Source organism: Macrotis lagotis, chromosome 1, assembly GCF_037893015.1.
Source record: "Macrotis lagotis isolate mMagLag1 chromosome 1, bilby.v1.9.chrom.fasta, whole genome shotgun sequence".
In the NCBI taxonomy this organism is placed as follows: Eukaryota; Metazoa; Chordata; class Mammalia; order Peramelemorphia; family Peramelidae; genus Macrotis; species Macrotis lagotis.
Window position 1 is genome coordinate 915988765 of NC_133658.1, and position 17131 is coordinate 916005895.

General features: G+C 62.7%; 3 protein-coding genes across 6 annotated transcripts; 1 reads left to right on the forward strand and 2 right to left on the reverse strand.

The window, feature by feature from the left end:
- Window positions 1-384: 384 nt before the first annotated feature.
- Window positions 385-2523, reverse strand: PTH2 (parathyroid hormone 2). Of its 2 annotated transcripts, none has more exons than XM_074219790.1 (3): window positions 2355-2523; window positions 1163-1287; window positions 385-705 (listed from the first exon to the last, which is right to left on the reverse strand). In XM_074219790.1, exons 2-3 carry the CDS (start codon window positions 1282-1284, stop codon window positions 420-422), a joined length of 408 nt encoding a protein of 135 aa, XP_074075891.1. In that variant the 5' UTR covers window positions 1285-1287; window positions 2355-2523; the 3' UTR covers window positions 385-419. The 2 variants fall into 2 exon arrangements, with proteins under 2 accessions (XP_074075891.1, XP_074075892.1); XM_074219791.1 differs by lacking the exon at window positions 2355-2523 and adding an exon at window positions 2064-2187.
- Window positions 2293-5772, forward strand: GFY (golgi associated olfactory signaling regulator). Of its 2 annotated transcripts, none has more exons than XM_074219788.1 (4): window positions 2293-2420; window positions 3311-4349; window positions 4590-4763; window positions 5412-5772. In XM_074219788.1, exons 2-4 carry the CDS (start codon window positions 3332-3334, stop codon window positions 5612-5614), a joined length of 1395 nt encoding a protein of 464 aa, XP_074075889.1. In that variant the 5' UTR covers window positions 2293-2420; window positions 3311-3331; the 3' UTR covers window positions 5615-5772. The 2 variants fall into 2 exon arrangements, with proteins under 2 accessions (XP_074075889.1, XP_074075890.1); XM_074219789.1 differs by lacking the exon at window positions 2293-2420 and adding an exon at window positions 2889-2923.
- Window positions 5773-6193: 421 nt separating this feature from the next.
- Window positions 6194-15151, reverse strand: SLC17A7 (solute carrier family 17 member 7). 2 transcript variants are annotated; one of them, XM_074219793.1, is made up of 13 exons: window positions 15072-15151; window positions 11839-12100; window positions 10389-10507; window positions 10146-10260; window positions 9849-9936; window positions 9582-9668; window positions 9359-9501; window positions 9016-9165; window positions 8633-8765; window positions 7921-8031; window positions 7720-7847; window positions 6416-6483; window positions 6194-6276 (listed from the first exon to the last, which is right to left on the reverse strand). In XM_074219793.1, exons 1-12 carry the CDS (start codon window positions 15131-15133, stop codon window positions 6433-6435), a joined length of 1449 nt encoding a protein of 482 aa, XP_074075894.1. In that variant the 5' UTR covers window positions 15134-15151; the 3' UTR covers window positions 6194-6276; window positions 6416-6432. The 2 variants fall into 2 exon arrangements, with proteins under 2 accessions (XP_074075894.1, XP_074075893.1); XM_074219792.1 differs by lacking the exon at window positions 6194-6276 and having other exon boundaries at window positions 6416-7430.
- Window positions 15152-17131: the final 1980 nt, after the last annotated feature.

Sequence of the window (17131 nt, forward strand, 5' to 3'; positions counted from 1 at the left end):
CAGCTTTCCCCCTCTTCTTCCTCCTCCCCTCCCACCTCGCTGAGGTGTTTGACACTGCATTCTGTGCCAGAGGCTGGGGCGGGGAGGGATGGGAAGGACTCTGGGAGTCTCTGGACTAGAGGTCCTGAAAATTGGAAACAGGAGAGACCAAGAAGGATGGAGAGCAAGACACGGGAGAAAGAATCTGGGGAACCGAGATTGAGCGAAGAGAAGGGAAACGCAACCAGGCGAGGCAGAGACAGCCCCAGAGACCCTAGGAACCAAGGAGCGACCCCAGGGACGCCAAGGGGGACCCACAGACCCAAAGGCTGAGTCGGGGTGCTGGACAGGAGGCCTCCCCTTCCCAGCGCACAAAGACACAAGAGAATGCCAAAAGACGCGGAACTTTTATTGGGGGTGGGGGGCCAGGGGCGCGCGGGTCAGTCGGCGGCCGCATCGCTGACCACCAGCAGCTTGTGCATGTAGGAGTTGAGCCAGCGGCGCCGCTCCAGCGCAGCCAGCAGGCGAGCGCGCTCCCGGAACGCCGCGTCATCCGCCACCACCAGGCGCCTCTGGGGTCCGGCGCTCGGGGCCGGCTTCTGGGGGCGCGGCTCGAGCTGGGGCCGGGGCCCGGGGGCCTGAGCCGGACTGGCCTCCCCCGCCAGCTGAAGGCTCCAGTCCCGCAGGGTCAACGTCGCAGGAGGCGGGACCCACGGGAGCCACGAGCTGCAAGGAGCGAGCGTGGGGTGCTTGGAGAGAGATGGGTACTCCGGCTCCCCCCATCCCGAACGGTCCCAGAGAGGGAGGAGAGCGCGGATCCCGCCCGAGAAGTCCTCCCTGCAGTGCCCCCCCCCAGCCTGGGTCCCGAGCTCCCTCCGCCCCGGCCCCCCAGTTCCCCCAGTTTTTTCAGCGTCCCCCCATCTCTCTCCTCGCAAGCTCTTTGGTGTCTGGTTCCTCTGTCACTCTGAGGGTATCTCTCAGCGTCTCCACCTCTGCTTCTCCCTCAGTTTCTCTATATTGCTGTGGGGGGAGGGGGGAGTAGCTCTGTCTCTTTTTTCCCTGCCAGTCAGACGTCACCCCTCATGCTCTCTCATCTCTCAGCAACCTGGGTAACTGCGAGTCTGGGGTTCCTGGGTATCTCTCAGGCCTGGAGAATGTCTCTGATGCGCACCCCCTCACCTACCTGGGGCTCTCAGGGCGGGGCAAAGCAGCCCCGGCGGCACCGGGGAGCCCAGGCAGCAGCAGGAGCGGGAGCAGCAGCAGCAGTCCGCACCGGCGGCGCCCCGGTTTTGGGGGGTTCTCCATTGCCTGTGGGGAGACATGTCCTGCTCAGCGGTTCCACCCCCCCTTCCCAGGCCCCCCTCCAGTCTCCTGGCAGGTCCAGTCCATACCCGTCCGGTTCTGTCCGAGCCAGGCGCAGCCTAGCTCCACCACCCCCCAAAGCCCTTATAAAGGCCCTCGCTGACGCAGGCCCGGCCGGGCAGGGCGCAGGGTCACACCGCCCCCAGCCTCATTAAGCTCTGCTGCCGGTAATGAGCTGTCGAGAGCGGAGGAGGCCGAGCGAGCCGGAGCCCGAGTCGGGCCCTAATTGGGCCCGGGAGGGGCCGGGGCTGGAGTGAGGGGGGGGGTGAGAGGGAGAGAGATGGGGGACAGGTAGCCAGAGAGACAGAGGGACGGAGAAGGCTGATAGAGAGATGGGGAATGGGTGCTTAGAGGGACCTTTGGGTCTGGTAGTCAGACAGACCCGTTCGACGGTCAGACCGGCTCAGAGAGAGGCCATGGAGAGCCAGAAAAGAAGAGCTGGGCGGTCGGGCAGCCAGGCCTAGACACGGCCCCATAGAGAAAGACACTTCAGGGATGATCAGGGGAGGGGAGTGGAAGGAGAGGATCTGGAGGGAGACACGTCCGACGGGAGGGGCCCGTGGCAGTGCAGACAGACCTCTAATGGGAGCCCTGTCCAGGAGCCAGAGCCGGCTTTGGGAAGGGAGGGGGGGCGCAGCAGGCCTCTGCTCCCTGAATCTTTCCACCCCCCGCACCCCCCGCCACCACTCCGGGTCTGGGGAAGTCGAGGCATGATACTCCACTGCTCAGAAGAAATGTGACCTCCAAGTGGACCCATGGGGCGGCTCCAAAGTCGCAAGGGCAAGGGTCAGAAATGGGAAGAAGAGGGAAAAACACCCGGATCCCCCAGGAAAGGGGGCTGGAACCCCGCCCGGGTCCCCCCACCATCCAGGGAAGCTTGCCCGCCCCCTCCCCGGCTCTGTTCCTTTAAGAGCAGGGCCGGTCGCCAGGCACCAGGGTTCTCAAGGGAAGGACAGTCAGGTGCGTCACCCCCTCCCCAAGGCCCCGCCTGAATCCTTGTCTCCACAGCTCACCTGCCCGAGGTCAGTTTTCTACACCCGCTGCTGTGGCTGCTGCTCCTTCGGCCCTGGCCCGGTAAGGTAAGGACCCAGCACCCCACGGCTCGCCCCAACAAGGTGCTCTAACTCTCCCCCACCCCCCAAACCACCATTCAAAACTCCCCATCTGGAGACTCAGTGGCCCTGCTCTCTTCACTCCCACTTCCTTATCAGTAACTGAGGCGTCCAGGTGCCTCCGGCTCCCCTCGGAAGGCCTCGGGGGCCCAGCTGGACGCAGCTGTCCCCCAACGAAGTGCCCCACAGTGCGGACCCTTGTGCCCCAGACAGAGAGGGCTGAAGTGACCAAGGTCACACAAGTGGTCTGGGGGGGCATCCGAAGCCAGATCCTGGGATGCCAGATGCTGCCCACGCCAGCCTGGTCCCACCCCCCCCACGCAGGCGGGACCCCCAGTTCCTCTCGCCTTCGGGTACAAGGCTTCCCCTCCCCCAAGCCTCCGCCCCTCGGGGACCCCGCGTCTTCAGCCCCAGCGGGTCTCCAAGCAACTTCGCGTGTAAACAAGTGAAAGCCGGCGTTGTCCCCCGGGGTACGGGGCAAAGGGGGAGGGCGTTGCCCACCATCTCCCATCCTTGGCTCCCCGGGCCTCACCGAGGAGGCCTTGGCAGTGATCGGGGTCTAGGGCAGGGGAACTGGGAGACATCTGCCATCTCCCTCGCCCCTCCAGACCTCGCCCTTCGGGGCAGGGAAGGAGGCAGACTACAACCCCCAAGATGCTCGGCACTCCAGTCTCCCCGGGTTGCGAGCTCTGGCGCCCCGGAGCCCACTGGGAGTTGGAGGCCAGCCTCACCCTTCCCTCCTTGATAACGTGCCGGTCCCCCGTTGAGGGGCACTGGAGAGGACTGGGGTCCCGAGGGCCAATGGGAGCAACTGGGGGGAGCGGTGTGGCTCCAGCTCCCCAATCTCCCCCGCTTAGGTGAGACTTAGTTTGTACGCCATGAGATCGCTGTGGTTCTTCTTCGTCTTCCTTCTCCTGCATCTGAGCGCCCCAGGTTTGGAGGGAGCTCCCTCAGCTCCGCCGCCATCGGAGCCCTCGAAGCCGCAGAACGCGGAAGGCAGAGTTGACCCTGGAGCCACCTTCCCTCCGGGGACCCCAGCCCCGAACCCCCAGCAGTCAGGATCGCCAGAAATCCCCTACTCTGTGCCCTCCCCAACTTCCCAGCCAGAATCCTACGAAAGCCCTGGCCCTGCTACTCCTGGGGTCGTCCAGCCCGAATCCCCGAGGGTCTCGGACCCTCTGCTGCCAGTAATTTCCCAGCCAGAACCCCATGAACTCCGGAGTTCCAGACCCCCTGAGATGGCACAGCTTGACTCCTCCACTGCCGAATCCTCGGCTGTCCATCCAGAATCTCCTGCCAGTCCCACCCCTATCCTCTCCGAGCCTCCCCCCTCTGAATCCCGAGGGGCCTCCAACCTCCCTCTGCAAACTTCCTCCCCAGAACCTGCCAGTGACCCGAAGTATGAGCCCTCCGAGACAGCCCGCCCAGCCCCTGGGACCCCCAGCTCTGAACCCCCAGGACCTATGCAATTCCAGTCTCCTCTTACCCATATCCCTGGCTCCCCAGAGAGATCCCACCTAGAAGCTTCCCCCGTTCTTCAGTCTGAGGGCCCCCAAACTTCTCACCCAGAATCCCAAGCCACCCCCACCCCTGCCCCCCCAGAAATGGCCCATATGGAAACGTCTGCCACCGCTGGCGTCAACTCCCCGAAAACCCCTTCCTTAGAAACTAACAACCTGACTGCCCAGTCTGGGTCCCCCGAGATTCCTGACCAAGCATCCGGGCAGTCAGAACCCCAGTCCTCGCGGGGCCCTCAGAACCCGCTCCCTGCAGCCGCCCGGCTCCTGGAGCCCCCTCCCCCTCCCCCTCCCGCAGCTCGGGCCAGACCTCTGGAGAGGCGACACGGGAGCGACACTGTGAATACCATCATCGTGGTGGAGAGAGTTCAAGAGACTGGTGAGGGGCTGGGTCGGCAGGGCCAGGGACTGGGTCCGGAAAGGGCTGGAAATGGGGGGGCACTTCGGTCCAGGACAGATGGTGGAGCAGAAAGAGAGGTGAGTGTTCGCTATTTGGGGGACACTGGGAGGTGACTATCTAGGGCCACCCTGGGGGTGCGCGAAAGGCCAGGCCGGGAGAGGCCTGGGGTGGGGGGAGGAGGACTGGCTCGCCGACCCCCCCCATCTGGGCTCCCTACAGGTGTGACCCTGGTGGGCAGGGCTCGTGGCGCGGGAGGGAGCGCTCTTTGCCTCTTCTTGGCGGGGACTGGGCTCCTGCTGGGAGTTTTCCTGCTCCTTTGGTGTCTATACCGCCGGGCCGCACGTTCTAGACCCTTTGGACACCACCGGCTACCGAATGACAGCGACGAACCAGGTGAGCCAGAGTCCCGCCTCCTTTCCAAGACCCCACCCAGTTAGGCCCCGCCCATATTTTCTCTGGGACCAGAGGCTTCCATTCCTCTCCATTTGGGGGGAAAAGGGAAAAAACCAGAAGCAGCCGTCGAAGGGAAAGGAAGAAAGACGCCAGGAAGATCCAGGGAGGGAGACGCTGGAGAAAGAAGGGAGGCGTTACGGAAACCAGGAATTTTCTCGTAGTAGCAAGTTAGATTTGGAGTCTTGGGTTCTGAGTTCGAGGGCTGCGTATCCTCTGCCGTTTGGACACGTCAGACTTCCTCTCCTGACCTGTTTCCTTACGTGTCAAATGAGGGAAACGGGCTAAATGAGTTCAAGGGTCTCCAACGCTACGTATATAATCCTGCATTTTTTGGAGGGGCGGTGGTGGAAAGTATCCTGAAAAGAGGATTGGCTTTGAGATCAGGACACCCATGTTTGAGTCCCGGGCTCGGTTATTTCCTTCCCCCAGCCACTCTGGGCCTCAGTTTCCCCCATCAGTACCGTAGGGTGGGGTGGGGGATGGACCTTGATGATTTCTGAAGGCGCTCGCCCACGCCCACCCCCACATTTGCGCAAGGGCTGGGGAAAGCGATGAAGTGACCTCTCCAAACCCCAATGTCTCCCAAAGTTCTCCACCTGGACACCCCGAAGGATCCATACGACCTCCACTTTTACGCCCCCGATGCGTGGATTCCTTCCCACATCGCCACCAAGCAACCCCCCGGCACGCCCCCCCTGCCTCCCAAGCTGCCCCCGCCCCCGGGCCGGACCTCGTCGCCACCCCGCCTGGAGCCGCTCTCCCCGGCCGCCCTTCCCAACAACTTCGTGTGAGCCCGAGCCTAGCCCAGAGAGGGGCCCGGGGGCTGAGAGACCCCCCCACCCGGCTTCTATTCCGCATGCTTCGCGCTTGTAGCCCTGACTTGGGGCGGGGGGAGGGGGGAGGCTGAGATGCTTTGGCTTCCGTTCTTGGGGACCCCACTAGCTCCATTAAAGAGGATCGTCCCCAGAACTGGTCCCGCTCTCGTCTTTCCAAAACTGATGGGGCCACTAGGCCGAGGGGAGGGACCGGGGGGCACCGGGGTCAAATATCTGGGGCCACACTTAGCTCTCCATTGACACGACAGTGCTTTATTTTGACCAGACCTAGCACCCACACACACACATACACACACACTCACAAACTGGCCCCTCTACCCTCACCCCAGGCGGGGTCATCCGGGACCATAGTCAGCCTTGGGCTAGGAAGGGACCCCGGCTGGGAGCCCCTCCTGCCCAGGAGGCCTTGGAAATATTCTTGGGAGGCCACAGAGAAGGCCCTTGACCTGGAGGATGGAGGCAGGGGAGGAATAAAGTGCAAGGATTTTAGGGAGCCTCAGCATTCGGAGATGGAGGGTCCCCTTCGCTGGAGAGGCGCTGGCCAGTGGAGCCAGGATCGGGGGGCGGGGAGACTCGGGGCTCAACTCAAAACTGCCTTCTAGATGGCTCCGGAGACCCTGGAAACCACCATTCAAAAGCCTGAGAAGTCCCCATTTTGGTTTTTGTTTGGTTGAAACCACAACCGATGGAGCGAGAAAGGCCTGAGGCTTGCGGGGGGGGGGGGGGGGGTTAGGTTGTAGTTTCCAAATCTCTTACCATTGAAAGGGGGGGCTTTAAAACTGGCGTCTGGCTAGTGCTGTAGCAGAAGGGGGTCCTAGAAACAGCTGGGGAAAGAGGGGCGTGGCTAGAGGAGCGAGAACCCACTTCTCTGGGACAGAAACGCTGGTGAGAATCAATCCCTGGACAGGATTGGGGCGGGGGAGCAAGGGGCGGGGCTTCAGCCCTACCCTCTCCTGTCATTGGCAAAAATTCACCTGGAGAACGAGAAGGGGGGGAACTCCTGGAGGAGGGATTTGAAACTCACAAGAAAGCCCCCCCGCATTCCAAGGTTTGGGATAAAATCTCTGAAGATTGGGATGCTCGGAAGTGTTTGGGGGGATGACCCTGAAGCCCCTGGGGATCTGAGGGAGGCTTTGGAGTGTCCCCTGAGAAGGACTAGCCTTGAAGCCACCAGTTGACTGAGAAGGAAAAGATATGATAGGGAACCTTATTACTGGGGCTGTGGGAGGCTCATAAACCCACTAAGGCAAAGGGGAAAGGGGTGCCTACAGACCCAGAAGGCCTTGGGGGGGAGGGTCCTGGAAACTGCCAGTCTGCAGCCCTGCAGAAACATTGAAGTGGGATTTGGGGCAACTGGGTGACTCGAAACCACTGGAAATGGGAGTCCTGAGACCCTGGACAGCGTTGGGATGGGGCATCAGTAGTCCCTCGGGGTTGGGGGCCAGGTGGGGGGGGCAGGACTTCTCCCGGTAGCCCCGTAGGAAGGCGGGGGTCCAGACCCCAGCGCCGGGCCCGGTCCGGGCGGGGCTCCCGGTGGAGCGGGTTCCCCAGAGGCAGCAGAGTAGGAGAAGGCAGGGTCATCTGGGCCGTCGCTCTCCTCACTACTGGCCGCCAGCTGATCGTGCTGGACAAGGCCCGACTTCTCTTCGCTCAGCTCCTCCGGCTCTGCCCAGGGCTGCTTCTCCCCGGAGGCGAAGATGCCATAGAACAAGACTCCCCCATAGTGCACCAGGGAAGCGATGAGGAACACCGACTGCCACTCCTCCCGGGTCTGTCGTCGGACCCCAGGCGGGAGGGACAAGTGGGGAGAGACAGGGAGGGGGGAGGGGGGGAGAGATTTAGGGGAAGACGGGAGAAAGGAGGGAGACGAGAGAGAGAGAGAGAGAGAGAGAGAGAGAGAGAGAGAGAGAGAGAGAGAGGAGATTTCAAAAACAGGGAGACAGAGAAAGTGGGAAAAGAGCCAGTGAGATTCCAGGAGAGCCAGTTAGGTAGACTGAGAAGCAAAGAGAACCAGAGGCAGTTGGGGGAGAGCGGCAGGCTGGGGGGGGGCAGGCCCTCACCTTGTGCTTGGTCATGGCCCCTACGATGATGGGACACACCATGCCGCTGAGGGTTCCCACGCCGTTGGAGATGCCCATGAGGATGCTGGCATAGCGCGGGGCAATGTCCAGGTGGTTCACGTTGAAGCCTGGGTGACACCAGAACATCCTGAGTCTCTGTCCGGCTTGAGCCAGGGCCCGAACTACTGCCCCCTCACTCACCGGAGATGGCGAAGCCGCTGAAGCCCACCGCCAAGACCAAGAAGGAGATGGCGACGCCCTTGGAGTGGGAGTAGCCGACAACCAGAAGCAATGTGGCCTCCATGCCAAAGCCTGCGAGGATCCAGTTCAGGCTGCCCCCTCAGGGACCCAGGCTTGCCCACCCTAGCCCCACCCCCTCAGGGACCCAGGCGTGCCCATCCTAGCCCCACCCCCTCAGGGACCCAGGCTTGCCCACCCTAGCCCCACCCTCTCAGGAACCCAGGCTTGCCCACCCTAGCTCCACTCCCTCAGGAACCCAGGTGTGCCCACCCTAGCTCCACTCCCTCAGGGACTCAGGCGTGCCCACCCTAGCCCCACCCCCTCAGGAACCCAGGCTTGCCCACCCTAGCCCCACCTCCTCAGGGACCCAGGCGTGCCCACCCTAGCTCCACTCTCTCAGGGGCCCAGGCTTGCCCACCCTAGCCCCACCCCCTCAGGAACCCAGGCTTGCCCACCCTAGCCCCACCTCCTCAGGGACCCAGGCGTGCCCACCCTAGCTCCACTCCCTCAGGAACCCAGGCGTGCCCACCTAGCCCCAACCCTTTAAGGACCCAGGGGTCCACGTCATAACACAAGAGGAGCGGGAAGAAGGCCCTTTCCCAAGTCTCGGCCCTCCCCCCAGGTATCCCGCACCCTCCCTAAGCTCCTTCCGCTAGCCCAGAACGCTTCTCACCCCCGCAATTCATCATCTTGCGAACGTTGGTAGTGGACATGATGCGGCGGCTTCGTAGGAAGTCTGCGATCTGGCCCCCGATAGGGACGACTATGGTCATGACGAGGTGCGGGAGTGCGGACACTAGGCCCACCTGTGGAGTGGGGGGAGGAAGGGCAGAGGGCGAGGAGCCCGGGAGGCCTGTTTGCAGAGCCCGACCCCTCCTTCCCACGGTGCCCCCAGGCCCTCCCCTGCCCTTCAGGGGCTGCGGCCGGTGCCCTCCTTCCTGGCCCCTTCCTTCCAGCACTTTGGCCCAAACCGGCTGCCCAGGTAGGGCCTCTTCTTCACCTTCGGCTACAGCCCGGTCGGGGCGGCCGGGGGGCGGGGCGGGGCTGGGGGCCCACCTTGCTGATCTCAAAGCCGAAGACCTCCTCAAAGTAGGCGGGCTGGGAGATGAGCAGCAAATAGAAGGTCCAACTGCGACAGAAGTTCGCCACGATGATGGCGTAGACTGGCATGGACGTGAAGAAGCGGCGCCACGGGGTGCTGAATTTCTACCGGTAGAAGGGGCATCGAAGGCAGAGTGAAGCGCCGGTCTCCCCCAGGCCTGCTCCTGAGGCCTCGGGTGCCCGCTTCCCCCACCCCCAGGGCTCTCCCCCTCCCGAGTTTCGCGGCCGCTCCCTGGGAGCTCCCGGGACCCTGGACGACCCCCAAGTCCCTGGGTCGCAGGCAGCCTCCCTGGCTGACCACGAGGGGGTTCATGAGGCGGGCGCTCTCGCCGATCGCGTCCTCGATGTATTTGCGTTCCTCCTCGGTGATGCTGGGGTGCTGGGCCGGAGACTCATAGGACACCAGGAGCCAGAAGAGGTACCAGAAGATGCCGAAGCTCCCTGGGCGCGGGGAGAGGGGGCCACGTGAGACAGGGAGGGCTGAGTCTCACCCCCACAGCGGCCCGCGGCGCCCCACTCACCATAGACGTAGAACACGGAGCTCCACCCCGAGTACTGGACCAGCACTCCGGCGAGGGGCATGGCGACCACAGCCCCAGCGTAGGAGCCTGCGCGACGGGGCGGGGGCTCGGAAGTCAAACTGAAAGCCAATGCTCCCCCGTCCCCCCCTTTCAGAAACCCCGCGATCTAGGCAGAGCTGCCCCTAGCAGAAACCCAAATCCCCTCCTCGAGCCCCCCGGCCCGCGCCCGCCTCCTTACCCCCTTCCCCAACCCCCCCCAGCTCTCACCGCAAAAGGCTGTGGTTGCCAGACGGCTGCGCTCCAGCGGCGGAGCCCACTTACTCCAGATGCCATGGCAGGCCGGGTAGGTAACGCCCTGGGCGGGAGTGAGGGGCACGGGGAGGGGGGGGTCAGAAGTGGGGTGGGGCTTAACCTTAGAGAGGCGGGGTTGGGGCGGGGCTGGGAGGGTGGGGCCGAGAAAGGCAGGTGCACAGGGAGGGGGGCGTGCTTGGGGCGGGGCTGGGAGGGTGGGGCCGAGAAGGCAGGTGCACAGGGCGGGGGGCGTGCTTGGGGCGGGGCTCGCACCTCCACAAGCCCCTGCAGGATTCGCACAAAGATGACGCAGCCGTAGTGGACTCGGGCGGCGGAGGGAATCAGCATGTTGAGGGTGGACGTGGCCACTATGGCGAAGCCGAAGACCCTACCGGGAGGGGACAGGCCGGGGGGGGGGGGGATGTCAGGCCCCGCCCCCAGCCGCTCGCAGCCCCTCCCCGAGGCCTTGGCCCCGCCCCTCCCCGGCTGCCGCCGCTCGTTCAGCTCCGCCCCCACCTGTTGGCCGCAAACTTCTGGCAGATGAAGCCCCCGGGAATCTGGGTGACGATGTAGCCCCAGAAGAAGGAGCCGTGGATGAGGCCCACGGTCTCGGGGTCCCAGTTGAACTGGGCTTTCTGTACAGGGCACAGAAGAGACACACCCCCCTCCCCATCAGCAGGGGGCCAATCAGGGATGGCCGCTGGATCCTGTCTCCAGTCCACATCTATGACCAGCCTTCAACATTCCCCAGTCCCTGCTGGGGGCCAGGACACCCCACTGCTGGACTCTGGGCTCCTTTTAGTGCTTGGAAGGCCCGGATACTCGCTGGGTGGGTCTCCGCGTCTGGGTCTCCCTGACCCGGTTTCCTCTCACTAGGATCCGATGTCTCTGGCTCCCTTGTCGCTGCTTCTTCCTCCCGGGATCTCTACTTCCCCGCATCTCGGAATCTCCCTGCTTCGCTGAGTCTCGGGGGTCTTGGCTGTCTGAAGCTCCTCACATCTCTGTGTCTCTGTCTTAATCTCCCCGCATCTCTGAATCTCGGGGTCTCCGACTGTCTGAGTCTCCTCACATCTCTGAGCCTCCCTGCATCTCCGAATCTCTCCGTATCTCTGAATCTCGGGGTCTCTGTCTCAATCTCCCCCCACCTCTCTGAGTCTCGGGGTCTCTGGCTGTTGAGTTCCCCCCCCCCCGTCCCTGAGTCTCTCCGCATCTCTGTATCCTGGGGTCTCTGGCTGTCTGAGTCTCCTCACATCTCTGAGTCTCCCTGCATCTCTGAGCCTCTGGGGTCTCTGCCTGCCTGAGGCCACCCGCATCTCTGAGCTTCTTTGCATATCTGTGTCTCTCCGCATCTCTGAGTCTCCGAGTCTCTGACTGAGTCTCCCCGCATCTCGGAATCTCCCTGCTTCTCTGAGTCGGGGGTCTTGGCTATCTGAAGCTCCTCACATCTCTGTGTCTCTGTCTTAATCTCCCCGCATCTCTGAATCTCGGGGTCTCCGGCTGTCTGAATCTCCTCACATCTCTGAGCCTCCCTGCATCTCTGAGTCTCGGGGTCTCTGACTGAGCCTCCCCACGTCTCTGAGTCTCGGGGTCTCTGGCTTCCGAGCTTCCCTCCATCCCTGAGTCTCCCCGCATCTCTGAGTCTCGGGATCTCTGACTGTCTCAGGCTATCCGCATCTCTGAGCTTTTCTGCATCTCTGAGTCTCCAAGTCTCTGTCTGAGTCTCCCCACATCTCTGAATCTCCTTGCATCTCTGAACCTCTCCGCATCTCTGAGTCTCTGGGGTCTCCGGCTGGCTGAGTCTCCCCACATCTCTGAATCTTTGCACCTCTGCGTCTTCCTGCTTCCCTGAGTCTCGGGGTCTCTGGCTGGCTGAGGCTCCCGGCGTCTCAGAGTCTCCCCACCCCAGCACCTCGGCCTCCCTCCCTCCCTTAGGTGCCCCCACCCGAGGGGGCGGGGCGGGGCTCACCTGCACGGTCACGTGGCCGCCCTTGTGCACGGTGCTGTTGTTCACCATGGACACGATGGCCACGCCCAGGTTGCAGCGGATGCCGAAGCTGATGCAGAAGCCCAGGCCGCTCATGACGGCGATGACGTAGCGGCGGGGGAGCCCCCAGCACGTGCAGTCCAGCACCGGCCGGGACCGCGCCGCCGCCCCGTTGGCCGCCACCGGCCGCCCCTCGGCGCTCAGCTCTAGGGTCTCAGCGCCCTCCTGCCGTTTCTCCAGGAGCCTGGGCCGTGGAAGGCGCAGCAGTGGGCCGGGACTCTTTTGGGGGGGTTCCCCGGCCCTGGGCCCCTGGCCCTTCGGGAGCCCCGCCCCGCCAGGGATCCGGGCTTCCCCTTCCCTCCCACTGCTCCTTGGGCGCGAGGTGGGTGCTCCCCCAGCCCCTGCCCTCCGGAGATCTCAGCGGTCCCATCCGTTCGGTCGGATAGAGACCCGGAGAGACATCCTGTGAGGACCCCCACGAGTTCGTCGGCCCAGCTTCCTCGGAGCCCCCTGGAACAGGCCCTGGTTCTGGGAGGTGGGGGAGGGGGGAGGGCTGGGGAGGTTAGAGACGGGAGGGAGAGAGAGCTGGCGGCCCGGCCTCCTCGGTCCCAGCGGCCCCCGCGCTCGCGCACACGTTCCCAGAAATGTAGTCAGCACCCCAAGGTGTGAAGGAGGCTGGCGGGAAGGTGTCGCAGGAACAGCTGTTTCTCGGTTGGAGCTGATAAATAAGCCTCCCCACTTCTGATCTTTGCTCAAAGCTGACCCCTAATCTGAGCTGCGGGGCCCTACTCGCAGTGGCCCCCGGGGACCCTGGTGTCGGGACCCATCCTGGGGGGGTTCTCTTAGAGACAGATGGGGCGCTCCTGGGAACGGAGGCGGGCTGTGAGCTGCGATGACGATTGTATGAGCTGGCCCAAAGACAGAGACCCGCGGATTCAGAGAGACAGAGACACCGCCGGAAGGGGAGAGACAGTCAGAGGGGGGAGAACGGGGAGGACTGCCCGCTGAGAGAATGGGCAGAGATTGCAGGTGTGGGCAAGGAGACTGGGGCAAGAGCCAGAGCCAGAGAGACGAGACAGAGATGGAGAGGGAGGAGGGAAGAAAGCTGAGCCAGGAGAGGAGCTGAGAACAGATGGAGCCCGAGAGAGACGGGGGAGGAAGAGAGCTAAAGAGACAGAGAGGGAACGGCCAGACGGGTGGGGTGGGGGGGGGGAGCGGGCACGGACCCAGGCCCCCGCGTGGCAGGAGGAAGGGGCAGCCGAAGGGGGACCGTGCGTAGAGGAGCGGGGAGGATGAACTGCAGAGATCCAGAGACAGAGCAGAGACAAAGGAACAGGAGAGACACGGAGAGACTCCAAGAAAAGGAGGAGAGAACCCAAGAAAGGAAGCAAAGGAGGAGAGAAGGGCCAGAATTTCAGAGCAAAGTTGGAGCACAGAGATGTTGATGAAGATGGGGGCAGAGACACAAGAGGGAGATAGCAAAGACAGAGCCGGAAGGGAACAAAGAGGGGAGTCTTGAGAACCATGCACCCTTCAGGGGATGGCAAAGGGCACTGAAGGGCCCAGACTGCCCTTGTACCACTCCAGGATCCCCAGCGTGGCCTCCACCATCTCTGGCTGACCTTGGATGAATCCTACTCCTTTCTGTGCCTCAGTTTCCTTCTCTCCACAGGAGCAAGAAGCAATTCTTAAACCGTTCCATCTCCAGCCTCTCAGTGGGTGCCTCAGGGAGGGAGTGGGGCAGAGAGGGTCAGGGAATATTCAAGGTCACCCACCAGGGGCAAAAGGGAACCCAGGCCTCCTAACTCCCAGCGCAAAGGCTTCAGTCCCAACTTATTGTCGAGTGTCGGGTTCCGGCTGCGGTGGCGGCTCATCGATCGTCCACCGCCGGCGGCAGGGGGGTGGGGGTGGGGGGCTGCGGCTCCTCTCAGATTCTCTGAGTGTCACATTTCAGCCCCAACTCGATCTGATCGACATCCCTCCCTCTCGAATCTGCTGCTTCTCTGCCTCCCTCGCCCACATATATACTGCCCTCCAGGCTCTCCCTGGGAGAGTCAGGCCACCCTGTTTTCTCCGGGGGTCTCTCATCCCTGGGGGTCGGGGGAAGGGGGCAAGGGGCAAAGATAACATCAGGTGTCTTGGCATCCCTGGTCCCTCCCGGCTGAGCCCCGCTAGTTAGGATGGAGAGAACTCAGGGAAGAGACAATGATGGAAACATGTAGAAAAATGAGCCAGAGATGGAGCCAAACTTAGATGAAGACACCGAGAGACTGACCCCCAGGTAGAGACTGAAAAACACCCAAGAGAAAACACCTGAGCTGGGGAGCCCGAAACCTAGACACCAGTCGGCACCAGGGGGAGGAAGACCTAGGGGGTACTGAGGAGGATCCCTTGCCCTCCTGGGGCTCTGCAGAGAGGTGGGGGCTGCAGCTCTCTCCTCCTTCACACTGAAGTATTTTGAGCTGAGTGTGAGAGGAGGTGAGAAGGAAGGAGGGGGAAGAATGTGGGTGTCGGTGGGGGCGGGGGTCAAGGTCACAACAGCCTCCCCGTCCCTCGCATCCTGTCCCATCCAGGACAGACTCCAAGGGGCTAGAGGACCAGTTGCTCCAGACAAAGCCCAGGCGGTTCTGGCCCGCTCCAGACTCTCCTGGGGAAAGTCTTTCCACAGAGGCATCCTAAGTCCCAAGACTCCTGTCACCACCACCCCACCTCCCGGCTCCTGGGAAACCTAGGCCTCAGCCCCTTCTGGGCTTAACCCCCCTCAAGGACGCACGGATCCTCCCGCCCCACCCTCTGCAATCCGCTTTAGTTTGGGATTAAAGGGAGGGGCCGAGGGGGACAGAGACGCACAGAGACATAGAACAGTCTGGTGACTGGGAGATAGGCTGAGAGAGGGAGAAAGGAGGAAGGCCAAGAGGTGAGAAGAGGCAAGAGATGGGGGGGGGGGGGACGGGGACAGAGGCAGGAAGGGAGACTCAGCTCACGAAACAGAGACCCAGAGACATGGGGAAGAGAGACATGGAAGGAGATGGGGGAGTCAGAGAGGAAAAGAGAGATAGAGTCAGTGAAAGACTGAAATGGGATCCAGAACAAGAGAAGAGAGAGACGAGGACCGCGATGGAGAAAGGAGGCCAGAGGGGGAGAGAGGCAGGCAGAGGCAAGCCCAAGATGAGACGAGGGGTCCCGGGCGGTCCTGCCAGCGGGCGCTCACTCACCGGTGGAGGCGGCCCAGGGCGCGGCCCGCCAGCTTCCGAAACTCATCTTGCCGGAACTCCATGGCCCCGGCTCCCCTGGCCCGGCCCGGCCCGGCCCGGCCCGGCCCAGCCCCGGCCCACGCTGCCCCCGCCCGGCTCCTGCTCGGGCTCCGGCTCCGGCTCCGCTGCCGGGGGATGTGGACGCCCCTACCCGAGCCCCAGCCGCAGGGAGGGAGGGAGGCGGGGCTGCTCAAGACTCCTCCCCCGCCCGCCCGCGCTGCCACCAGTCCCTGAGTGAGTGGAGCCCGGGCCCCGCCCTAGAAGAGACCCCAGAGTTGGGTGCTGCCTTGAGGGACACCCCGAGTCTGAGGTGGCCCAACCCTGGAGTGACCCTAGAGCTTCCCTGGCTCCCACCTTCCGAATCGGGACCCTTCCCCTTCTTTTGAGACCCCTCCGGGGGGGGGGCCCAGGAGAAGTCCCCCGCTGGGCCCTCTGAGAGACCCGGATATCTGAGGTAGCAACTCCGGCCCCGAAGATGGTCCCCAGGTGTTTGAGGGCCCCTTGGTTGCTAAGGCACTGCCGTCCAGGAATCCGGTATCCGGGCAGAGAGACCCCAACTTCTGAGACCCTGCTGCCAGCCCTCTGAAAGAGCCCAGGAGAGTGAGACCAGGCCGTTGCCTTCGGAGCTAGCCAGGATTAGTGAGTGCCCCGCCTGAAGGGACTCTCAAATTAGGGTCTCCGCCCCTAACAGCCCTCCGACGGGGCTATTGCACCTGGGATCCAAAGCCTTCCTTTGAAAGGACTCCGGAGTCCGATCCCCATGCAGAGGTACTCCCCGAACTCCGAGACAATTCCGCCCGGCTCTGGGGAGTCTGAGGTGGGGTCTCAGGCTTTTGAGGGATCCCCGGCCCAGGTAGGATCGAGGTGCGAACCCGAGACCCAATCCTCGGAGGGCGCCCGGAGTCCGTGTCTTTCTCAAAGGAGTCCGTCTTCTAAGGATCCTGGGCACCTAAGAGCCGTCCCTGCCAACCAAGGAGCCCTAGCCGGACCCCTCCGAGGGATCCCAGATGGGCGCTGAGCACCCTCTGCTCTCCCACTTGGAATCCCCATTAGCCCAGTCGACCGCGCTCCGTATGGGATCACGACTTGAGGTTTTCCACCCCAGCGCCTGGACCCGGCTGCCATCGCACTTAGGGGGCCACAGAATCAGTCCTAAACCTCATCCCTTAAGGGACCCCGAAGTCTGCTCCCCGCCCCTGCGGGGACTTTAGCAAACCTCCCCAAATGCCCGCCCCCTAATTAAGGCACCGCCTCGGCATATAAATAGACCTTAAGGCTTCCCGAGGGGAAGCCCGGACGCCGGAGTTCCACCCCCCTACACCTCACCTCCCCCAGTCATTGCCTAGCCCAGCGGCCTAATGCACTTGGGGATTAAATATTTATAAATTCGTCTGAAGCTCTTGCCTCAGGATGGGAATGGGCAGTGGGACACGAGTGGGGTGGACTAGAGGTCAGATCCCAGGCTTCCTGGAGCATCTTCTCAGACCTCCCTCCCCTCCCAAGTCCTCTCGTCTCTGTGTCTCTCTGTCTAGCATCTCTGGGTCTCCATCTCTGTCTCCGAGGTTCTTGTTATCTCAGTATGGAGCCTGCTTGGTCAAGTTTCTGTCTCTCATTTCCTCGATTTTTCTCTTTCTGTAACGCTCTCTCTCGGGTCTCTGTCTCTCTCCTGTCAAGTCTCTGGCCCATGACCATCTCTCTCTTCCAAATATTTAGAGGCAGTTTAGAGCAGCGGGTAGAACCCTAAATTCAGGAGGACCTGCGTTCAAATGTTTCCTTAAGCTGTTCGACCCAGCAAATCTCAACCCCTCTCTTCCTCAGTTTCCTCAACTGTAAAATGAGGATATGAACTCCTACTTCCCAGGGTTGTTGTGAAGATGATTTAAGATAAGGCGGCACAGTGTCTAGCATAGTGATGATGTTTGTCCTTCATTCACCAAGAAGACCATGAGCTCAGGGAGGAGATGCCATGACAAGCAAGTGAAATGGATTTGAAGGAAGGGGCTGTGCTAGCTCACCAGCCT